Source organism: Trachymyrmex cornetzi, unplaced genomic scaffold (assembly GCF_001594075.2).
Source record: "Trachymyrmex cornetzi isolate Tcor2-1 unplaced genomic scaffold, Tcor1.1 scaffold39, whole genome shotgun sequence".
NCBI classification, from domain to species: Eukaryota; Metazoa; Arthropoda; class Insecta; order Hymenoptera; family Formicidae; genus Trachymyrmex; species Trachymyrmex cornetzi.
Window position 1 is genome coordinate 97,037 of NW_017298640.1, and position 11,122 is coordinate 108,158.

Here is an 11,122-nt window from a genome sequence, read left to right on the forward strand (position 1 = left end):
GAATTAATAATATAATTTAACAATATATAATTATTTATAATACAATTGTATATAAAATACATTTTTTTCGGGACAGTTTATTTGCACAATTTTTTTAAAATATTCAAATAGGTAATTTAAGTATTAAAAGGCTTTTGGGCTAACGCTTGTTGCCTTATGCGGAAATAAATATACAATCACATAAAATAAAAATTACAATCAAATCTATTTAAAAATTTCGACCTTTAATCTGGTCCTTTAATCTGGTTCGATCTTTAATCATCATAAGTTGTTGTAAAAATCACTGATGATGATCAAATTAAAAGTAGAAACGTTTGTGATTAAATTTTATTGTAATTTTTGGATATCACATAAGCATAATAAACATAATAAAAAACAGCGACTATAATTGTATATTGAGAAATGGGTTCTTCCTTGGCTCCTTTATTCTATGAATCTCGGACAGACCTGAATTAAGGCGGAGCCTTGGCGCCTATCCTTTGTTATTTTCGCTCCGTCTCGCTCTACTGAGATGACGGAGAGGGGGAAGCGTTTTCGACTCACGAGCAAAGTGTTGGACAGGCCTGCTCTAGAGTACAACCCAATGACTTTACTCGATATTTCCGAACGCAACCGGTAAGTCAGTTTTGTACGACCCGAGTTAATTTCCGAACGGCGGTTGGTCAGATTTCTACTCCGAATAGGATTTCCGAACGCACCCCTAGGAGAAAAATTACACGAGTAATCTCCTACGGTGCGTTCGGAAATCTTACTCGGAGTAGAAATCTGACCAACCGCCGTTCGGAAATATCGAGTAAAGTCATTGGGTTGTACTCTAGAGTAACTTTTTCAACCTCTGAATTTTCAGAGGTTAACAGAGTAAATCCATCCCACTATTTTAGCGGAAAGTAATATGGGCGAAAGTGAACGAAAGATGGAACAAAACGAAACTATCGTAGCATCTCTCGTTGATTCAGTTGTGGGACGTCATGTTCTCCATATCGTTTGGAAAACGGAGATTTAATTATTGAATTAATATTTTAGATTCAGACATTGTTGTTACCTCAGTCTTATCCTATGCGTTCGGAAAATCGTGCTACTCAGATCGAGTTTTACGTTTACCCATACCCAACTTTATTTTACCCGACGAGTAGATTTCCGAACGCACCCCTAAGAAGACAGCGTCACGTGACCAGTTTGCCACGCTGTTCCTAGCAATAATCCATCGCGATGACGTACGTACGTACGATTACAATTTTCATTATCCAAATCCAAATATTTTAGTACCTACATAAGTAGTAGATTTATATAAAATAAAATTAGCAGCTTGTTGTTTTCGACTTTTCATCACCGAGACATTCTTTTATGTATTAAAATAAACTAATAAAATATAGTATATTTTACGCTGCTTATATCTTTTTCTTTTCTTATTTTCTCTATTTTTTCGTTCTTCTCCATTTTTCTTTTTTGTTCCTTTTATTTAAGTACCTAAAAAGTACCTAAATTTTCGAATACTTTTTTCTTATATCAGTATCTATACTTAAGTAATTATTAAAAAATGTATCTATACTTATACCTAAATACTTTTTTCAGACAATACTTATACCTATAACTAGATAGTTTTAAACGGTCTGTTCCAACACTGTATGTAATTCTGCAATACATAATTTCATAAAAACGCCGTATTAATAAAAAAAAAGAACGTTCTTTAAAAATAATATAATTATTTTCATCTTTTAAAAGTGGATACTAGTAGAAACTAAATGTTTATTTGCAAAGAGAAAACAGTTATGACGAAAAATGACAGTCTTGATTTTTTTGGCTACTTTCCACGCAATTTAAACATTGTTAATTTTAATTTCACATTTACATTCAGCATATAAAATTCCATTGAAAATGACCATTGTACTTTATTTTCAAAAAATAGTGAAGATTAGACAAACGAAATCATGAAATCGCTACATGGCATCGGAAACTAGGAGCTTCAACCTAAATTTTGGTACCCTATATTGCCCTATAAGTTACGTTTGGTTTTATTATAGTTTTCGAGAAAGTGTGGCCCATTTGACGTAGAACCAAGGGAATAATCCGCCATATATACAGGGTCATCGAAAAGTATCGGACTCCCCTAATATCTTCAGTTAGAATGCATTTTGGAGAAAATGTCCAATAGCAAAGTTGTATGGTTTCAAGCGAGGAGTAAGATGGCCTTGACTTTGATCTTGACCATGTCCTTTAAGGTCATTTCGAGGTCAACCTTATTTTTTTAAATGGAACCCCCTACATTTTATTGCATATTTTTATAGCTTATCTCGAGAGCTTTCCAAAACACTATAATAAAACATTTTTTCATTGAGTACTTTTTGAGTTATAAAGGTCTGAAGTTAACAATTTTTTGACACAAAATGTAAAATATCTTGTAAAATATTATTTAGTTTTCAGTAATCTTAACCTTAATACTTTTGTGCGCGGAATAATGAGACCAATTAATTGGTTTAAAGAAAATACATTAATCAAAAAGTGTCGGATCCCGCTAATATTTTCAGTAAGAATGCATTTCAAATCTTTATAACTCAAAAAATACTTAATGAAAAAATGTTTTATTATAGTGTTTTGGAAAGCTCTCGAGATAAGCTATAAAAATATGCAATAAAATGTAGGGGGTTTCATTTAAAAAAATAAGGTTGACCTTGAAATGACCTTAAAGGACATGGTCAAGATCAAAGTCAAGGCCATCATCTTGCTCCTCGCTTGAAACCATACAACTTTGCTATTGGACATTTTCTCCAAAATGCATTCTAACTGAAGATATTAGGGGGATCCGATACTTTTCGATGACCCTGTATATTCGATAATATATAATCAAATATATAACGGTGTCCCAAAACTGACGATACATACTTTAAAGACAGACTTTTTGTAATATTTTAAGACAATAAATCCAATACGAAAATGTCGAAGCTATAATGATTTTTAAATCTGAAAAGTTTAAAAATTATGAATGACAAAGTTAGTATTTCGCGCGCTAGGGATGGCAAGTTAATCGATGCGAAGGTAGCTTCATGCCTTTGATGATAAGAAAATTCAGCACTTTATAGTTCACACCTATCATTTTTCCATTCTTCAACGCGCGAAATTCTGGCCCTGTCATTCGTAATTTTTAAATTTTTCTCCTATTGAAAACTTTCTTAGCCTCGAAATTTTCATATTAGATTTATCATCTTAGAATATTGCAAAGAATGTGTTTAAAATATTAGCAATTTTGGGATGTATACATACTGTTATGTATACACTCTATATACATAAAAAATATATTTGACAGATATCTATCTTGTTTTAATATTTTTTAAATTTATATTCAGCAATGTCATTAGCAAAGTTTAAAACGCAATAGAATCAATGATTTAGTCGATTTTTTTACTTCGATATTTTGTAAATTATAATAGAAAAAGCCAATAAAGCCAATAAATGATATATTAAGACCATATTTAAGACCACATTATGTGAATACTGATTGTGTATTCACATTATATGGTCTTAATATATCATTTATTGGTTTTATTGATTTTTTCTATTATATTTTACATAATATGAAATCATCAAGAAATCAATTAAATAATTGATTCCGTTTCGTTTTAAGCTTTGTGTGTGTGTGTGTGTGTGTGTGTGTGTGTGTGCTGATGATATTGCTTACTTGTTAGTAAAAGATAAAGCTAACAATAGTCGAAGCTGGATCTTAAGCGCTTAAATATTCTCATGCGAATTTACTTATTATACTACATACGTAGTCATTTGAACTGCGCGTCGAATTGATTTTTTAGACGAAAGATGCGTTCGGGGAGACGCTATTAGCGCTATTTGTGTAATTATATCCTTGATTTACGTCTAATAAACAATAAAGATGGAATGACAGAAGTAACGCTAATAGCGTCTCCCCGAACGCACCATTAGAGACACAACTGAACTACTGTAGTAATATCAAAAATTAAATTGATAAGCAATTTAATAATTTGATATTCAATTAGGGATCCTATTAGAAAAATCTTAACATGCTGAAAATCTGTAAATAAATTTATTGCGAAAAATATTACCTCGGCCGAAAGTCGAACCTGGATCTCTCAGCATTCTGTACGAGAGTTCCATTGCTTAGTTGTCTAAAGGCTTAAAGCCCCATCTAGATGAATTGCAACACGCATTCGCATTCGCAACAACCAATTATAGCGTATTCGATTTACTGACTCGACCCGACTCCAAATCAACAGTCTGTTCTTTTTAGCTGCATTTCTTGTATAATTTAGCTCTTCTTTTGCAGCTAAACAGAACAGACCATTGACTCGGAGTCGGGTCGAGTCAGTAAATCGAATACGCTATTAGTCATTAGTATAATTACCGTATTTCTGATTGGCTGTCGTAAATGCGAATACGAATGCGATTTACATGCTGCGACTTGTTTAAATGAGACTTAAAGGCCATTCTACATAAGATGCAGAACACGGGTCGCAGGTCGCAAAACTAGAAACTAACCTAACCTAACGTATTTTAATTATGATATGATTGTAGGACGCAGAACGCAGGACGCAGAAAGTTGGGTCGACTTCAACTTTCGCGTCCTGCGTTCTGCGTCCTACAATCATATCATAATTAAAATACGTTAGGTTAGTTTCTAGTTTTGCAACCTGCAACTCGCGTTTTGCGTCTTAAGCCGGTTCTACATTAGTTGCAAGCCGATCATAAGTTTGTAGCGACGGCCAATCTGAAGCTTGCATTTTGAAATCAACGCTTCATATTGGTTATCGCAACAAACTTACGATCGGCTTGTAACTAATGTAGAACCGGCTTTATGGAGAATGGCCTTAAGACGCTTACGCGGGATACTGAGAGATCTGGATTCGACTCCCGAGATAATATTTTTCATAATAAAATTTATAGTTTTTCAGCATATTGAGATCTCTCTAAGAAATTCCTAGAATGCCTGATTAAGTATCAAATTATTAAATTGCTTATCAATTTAATTTGTGATATTACCACAGTAGTTAAGTTGTGTTTCTAAGTCCGAAAAATCAATTCGGCGCGCAGTTCAAGTGACTACATATATTGCATATGACTGTAGTATTCACATGAAAATATTTAAGTGCTTAAGATCCAGCTTCGATTATTACAGACTTTATCTCTTATTTGTTGTATATTCAATAAAGCTAGACAAATTGGTCTTCATAATAAATTTAAAACGCATACCGATTTGCACACACAGAAAGTATTACTCTATTTATTATACGATAATTTCAAATGCGTTGATTGGCTGTGGAAAGAGAAATTCTCAAGTCTTCAGAAATTCTTTGTCCTATTCTTTAGCCAATTAACAAATTTGAAAAATTTATTCTACAAGTGAAATAATAATTTAAGCTAGAATTTCTCACGTAAGAGTGCGGATATTGTTTAGACAATTTTTTATTAATCCGCCATGTTTCAGGATAAATACAAAAAAATTGTATTTTATTATTTATTTTACAGATTTATTATGGTACTAATAATATTGTGTAAAGTGTTGAATTAAATTCATCTTTTTAATAACAACTCTTATAAGAGAGATTTGTCATTAAACAAATTTGAACGTTTTTTAAAAACATATCAGAACTTGAAAATCACAGAATGTATATCCAAAATTTTTACTCGAGAAATTCTGTTCTAAAACGAGGTATTCTGAGCATTAATTTGTAAAACAGTAAAATCTTTCTATAATGGGTTTTCTACAATAAACCATAACTTTATCTTTAAGTCTTGAGCTGTAATAAATTGATTAATCATAAACGATTATTCTTCTCACATTCGACTGTGATTGGCCAATTTTTTATGGCTTAAGACTTAAAGCTTAGGTTATGGCTTATTGTAGAAAGCCTATTACAAAACGATCGGAATTGAGCTTTCCATATTCTGGAATTTTTCAATCTGTACTTTTTATTTAAATAGTATATAAAATTAAAATGTCATTATGTGTCCTTTCATATGTTTTCTGAATTAACGCACTCTTTATTATGTAGCGAATGTATAGTGAAAGAGCATACAACAGAAGAATTCCAGTTTATCGAATGACAGTTATTTAAAAATTCAAAAATGCACAATATAATGCGTGGTCTACAATCGCAGTATCAGTAATGGATGAGACTGTAAGAGTAAAAAATTGATCAATCTCACAGTCGATTATTCTTCTCACATTCAACTGTGATTGGTCAATTTGTTACTTTTACAGTCTCATCCACTATTGCTACTATCATTGTAGACCACGCATTAGAGCTTTGTCTATACTATATATATTTCTCTTTCAAACCTAATACTTAAAAAATTTCATCGAATTTGAAAACATGATACTGTCTTTCTAAAAAAAAATCAATAGGAAAAAAGATATTTATTTTTTATATAATTTTGATAACATGTATAGTTTTAAATAGAATTTATTCAAATTATCAATATTTTGATAACCTAGGGAATGACAATTTTTTCAAGACAAATTCTTTTATGTAAAAAAAACAAAAATTTGTTAATTCTCGTTTAATTTCTTAGCATATCCGCTGTCTTTAATTTTAATTTATTACAATTATAAGTTAAAAGACTATCAATTTTATTAAAAGATTAACTAAAAGAGAGATCAAAATATCTCATGATGATTAAAACACCTCATACATACGCGCTTATCAGTTGAAAAAAGGAAAGAGAAAAAATAAAAACGCTAGCTTTATTTCTGTGTCTAGCTGACACGTACGCATGTACGTATACACTCACGCATGAATTTTTAATATTTGACTTTCGCCTTAACTTCCTCAGCGACGCCACCCCATTTGAGCTTGTAAACACGTGAACGCCACTGTATGAGAGGATCCAAGACAGCCTGAAGGAAAAGGTACGGTCTCGTGATTTCGCTGAGCAACCAACCACACACAAACTCAAGTTTGTTAAAAGGCAGCGGACCGTTTTGCACTACACACAGTAACGTCCAATCGAACATAAACCACAAAAGTATGTGTACCAAATAAAAAACTAAAGAATCCCACTCGAACAAGACGCTGGCCGCCCAGGAAGCGAACCCACCTAGAACGAGGCATTCACTCAACGGTTCGAGAACAATGGTGGTAGGCAGCATTGCTACCCTCAATTTAGCCCATCGTCGTAGTCGCGCTTGGAAGGAATCAACCGCACAGTGGCCACTGTTCTGTAGCGCCGGCTGCGAGGAGACTGTGATGCGCCAGCCGCGGTCAGTCAATGATTTCGCATAAAAAAAATCCTCTGCCAGATAAATGCCGAATGCTTTTAGACCACCGACCTCGTCCAATGTGAATTTTTTCAGGAGTGCTGACATACCGGTATGACAGTTTATCCTGAGCATATCCGCAGCCAGGTACATCCGTGACTGCACCGTACCGAAGAAGATCTTTTCGTATGCGGCAGCGAAACCTTCGCGGTCACAGGTAAACGGCATCTGATGAACCAAAGCCACTTTATCCGTCATATGATAGACCATATCTAGTAGAGTGTCCTCCTTCATGCGTATGCCACTGTCGCTGATCAGCACGAGTTCGTACTTAGCGGCTTCGTACGCCGGCTGCATGTTGTTGATCTTTGGATTCACCCCTACTTTACAACCACCGACGAAGAGCGTGGCCTCGACTTCCGGATACTTCTCGACGAGCTTGTGCACCAGCATCAGCACGGGATCGGAATCATCCTCGACACAAAACAGGAGCTCATATCGGGGATACTCCATGGTGAAAAAGGTCTCGAGGTTACCGAATAGATTTGGGTCAACCCCCATCAGGGGTTTTATCACAGATACCCCTGGCAGCGGTGTCTCGTAGCTCGGCGCCTGATTCATCTTCCGATGCAACTTCCAACGACCAGCAATCAATGCCAGCAAGTGAACCATCCACATACCTGACCAGAATATCATGAAAAATATTGCGAACCCATAAAGAGTATATAACATGGAGTTCATTTTCCAAGGAGCAAGAGAGCGAGGGCTTTATGCCACCGCAATCTAACATGCCGGCGTATTCAAACCGGCGGCACCTCCTTCCTTCTTTTTGCCCTGCTTTCTTTCCACTACTTCTTGCCTTGACCGGATAACCTCGTGCGGACACATCACGGGAATCTTTGTCCTACGTCGAGTGACGCGGCCTGATCGAGCATCACTGTCGTTTTCATAGTACGACGGCGGCGACGGCGACGACGACCACGACGACGACGACGACGGCAACGTGCTCGCCTCTTGCAACACATTCACGCTCCGGTCCACTCCAGCTCGCTTAAACCACGATAACCTCTTTGACTCGCACCGACGAGCGCGTCAACTGCGCGATTCGTCCGTGTTGAAGCAACTTGTTTCTTGCTCAGAATAGGATTTCATCTTCCATCGACAAGTGAACGGTATAGTTAAACCGTGATTGGATCGCATTGTTACAGATTTCACCACCCCAAATACGTCACTATTCCCCGCAACCACATTTCATAACATTGATACTCTTCCTTTCTATCGACACTGGCAAATCGCGCACTGTCATAACTCTTGACGTTCTTGGGTCGCTCGAATCAAACTTGGTTACCTTATTCTTCGCGCTTTGTGTCACGCGAATTAAACAAGAGAGAGAAAGAGAAAAGGGTGGAGGAGGGGATAAAGAGGAAGGGGGAGAGAGAGAGAGAGAGAGAGAGAGAGAGAGAAGCGGAACTATCTGTCTCACCACAGAATGCTTCCCGATGTGACCAGATGCGACGCGCGCAATAACACATCTCATCGACTACTCCCCTCTCTCATCTTCACCGTACGTAGTACGTAGAAACCAACACCTTTATTTCGTCACGAATGACTCACTAATATCTGACGCACATTCTCTCGTATTGATATATATACACTTGATACGTATCGCTTCTCGATTATTTTCAATTATCGAGAGAAAAACATCCCGTGTCGATGATTCGGATTAGCAGCACGCACGCAACGATTCGTGGAATGCGTGAAGGAGAATCCAGCTCAGCCCTGCGTGCTCAAACTTAGTAAGCCCACTCTTGAGCGTTTTGCGACAAATATATCTCGTAATACTCGAAAGACCGCCAGTTAAACTTATTTTCATCCGATACTATTTAAAAAAAATTTTATCGTATTACTCTACAACTAAGCAGTTTCTGCTGTTAGTTGGATTAGTCGGATAACGAATAGAGTAGCTTTCAAGGCCCGTCTACAATACACGGAGTAAGAAGTAAGAGTAAGAAATTGACCAATCACAGTCGAATGTGAGAAGAATAATCGACTGTGATTGGTCAATTTCTTATTCTTACTTCTTACTCCGTGTATTGTAGACGGGCCTTCAGATGCAAACGCCGCCTACATTTACTTTCGATTTCTGAAACTAACGAAATTCACATTTTGTAGCAGTCGATAAAACTAATTGAAAAATTTCTACATATATTCAGATAATAAAATGTTTGTGTAAATCCGAATCCACAATAGGTGTTTCAAGCCTTAAGCCGTAAGAAATTGACCAATTACAATCGAATGCGAGGAGAATAATTAATTGTGATTCGTCCATTCCTTATGGCTTAAGGCTTAAAAAATCTATTGTATATAGATCCGGGGTAAGTCCGGATCTACAATAGGTGTTTTAAGCCTTAAGCCGTAAGAAATTGACCAACTACAGTCAAATGTGAGGAGAATAATTGATTGTGATTCGTCCATTTCTTATGGCTTAAAGCTTAAAAATCTATTGTAGATCCGGGGTAATGCCGGCATAATGCATGCACGCGTGCAATAGCATAAGGCCTGGGACTCTATTCTTGAAAAGAAACGTATACGAAAGTCTAGGGAAATGCTACAGTATACGTTACGTATACTATGGTATTTCCCTAGACTTTCGTATACGTTTCTTTTCAAGAATAGAGCCCCTGTTCTTTTTAGTTAAATTTTTGCACTAGTTCATCTTTCTTCCTTTTCTCTTCAAGAGGAAAGAAGAGGAAGAAAGATGAACTGGGGCAAAAGTTCAGCCAAAAAGAATAGGCCTATATTATCACTATGATGTCCAATTCACTCTGCACCTGACAAGTACAGTGAGTAGTGACCAAAGACATAGAGAATGGACTGCGCGATCCGTATCTAATAGCGTTTTCGGCCCGATTGGGTTTGCATCAACCTTGGTTGGATTAATCTTTCCTATTGGTTGACGTCAGCTGCTCTACCAATGGGAGAGCACAAAACGCCATTAATCCAACCCAGGGTACCTATCATAGGTTTGTTCGCGTCGCATGCTTCAACATGCTCCTGCCATAGTTCCTACTCACTCTAATAAACACATTGAAGTGAGTAGGAGCTATGATAGGAGCATATAGGAGCACGTTGGAGCATGCGACGCGGACAAACCTCATAGAACAAGTCGGAATCGATTCCGATCGGAATCATTCAATTATTTCCTAGATTTCTATTGTGTTTTCTAGGGAAAACGGAATAATTCCGATATCTGATATTCCGAATCCATTCCGACATATTTCATGATAGGTATCCTGATTGGTGCAAACCTGGCCGGGCCGAAAACGGTGTAAGTAGTGTATCAAATGTGATCGACAATAATGAGAGAGAGATCCGTGGGAGACGGCCAATCCCCCTCTCATTCTCTCTCCCATTACACCATTGAATGGAAAGAGATAGAAATGACCGTCTGCCACGGTCCCTCTCTCTCATCCCTATCGACCATTTTGACACACGGATCGCGCAGTCCATTCTCTGTACGCCGGTATTCATAGTCAGATCTTATATTCAAGACCGTCTTAAGTACACTCTTAAGAAGTCATGAACCAATCAGAAGGCTGCATTAGGGTCTTAAGACATTACTTAAGACGGTCTTGAAATAAGAACCGACTATGAATACCGGCCTACGTCTTTGGTAGTGACTGCCAATGACAGCACATCATATTCAAGCATTTTGGATCTCAAAGGCCGGTATTCATAGTCAGATCTTATATTCAAGGCCGTCTTAAGTACGGTCTTAAGGAGTCACGAACCAATCAGAAGTCTGCATTAGAGTCTTAAGACATTACTTAAAGGCCCGTCTACAATACACGGAGTAAGAAGTAAGAGTAAGAAATTGACCAGTCACAGTCGATTATTCTT

The 11,122-nt window shown here is 36.7% G+C and overlaps 1 protein-coding gene and 1 long non-coding RNA gene across 2 annotated transcripts in view; both read right to left on the minus strand.

The window, feature by feature from the left end:
* LOC108763962 (uncharacterized) overlaps positions 1 to 9,121 on the minus strand; it is a 12,192-nt gene extending 3,071 nt beyond the window's left edge. Inside the window, exons 1-2 of the long non-coding RNA XR_001940248.1 lie at positions 8,563 to 9,121; positions 8,283 to 8,288 (exon numbers count right to left, since the gene is read on the minus strand). This is a non-coding gene — a long non-coding RNA (uncharacterized LOC108763962). The remainder of the gene's footprint in view (positions 1 to 8,282; positions 8,289 to 8,562) is intronic.
* Positions 6,736 to 8,568, minus strand: GlcT (ceramide glucosyltransferase). Its single transcript, XM_018511927.1, has one exon. It carries the CDS (start codon positions 7,961 to 7,963, stop codon positions 6,767 to 6,769), a length of 1,197 nt encoding a protein of 398 aa, XP_018367429.1. The 5' UTR covers positions 7,964 to 8,568; the 3' UTR covers positions 6,736 to 6,766.
* Positions 9,122 to 11,122: the final 2,001 nt, after the last annotated feature.

Coding starts and splice junctions, on each gene's coding strand:
- GlcT (XM_018511927.1), bottom strand. CDS start 7,963: ATGAACTCCATGTTATATACTCTTTATGGGTTCGCAATATTTTTCATG.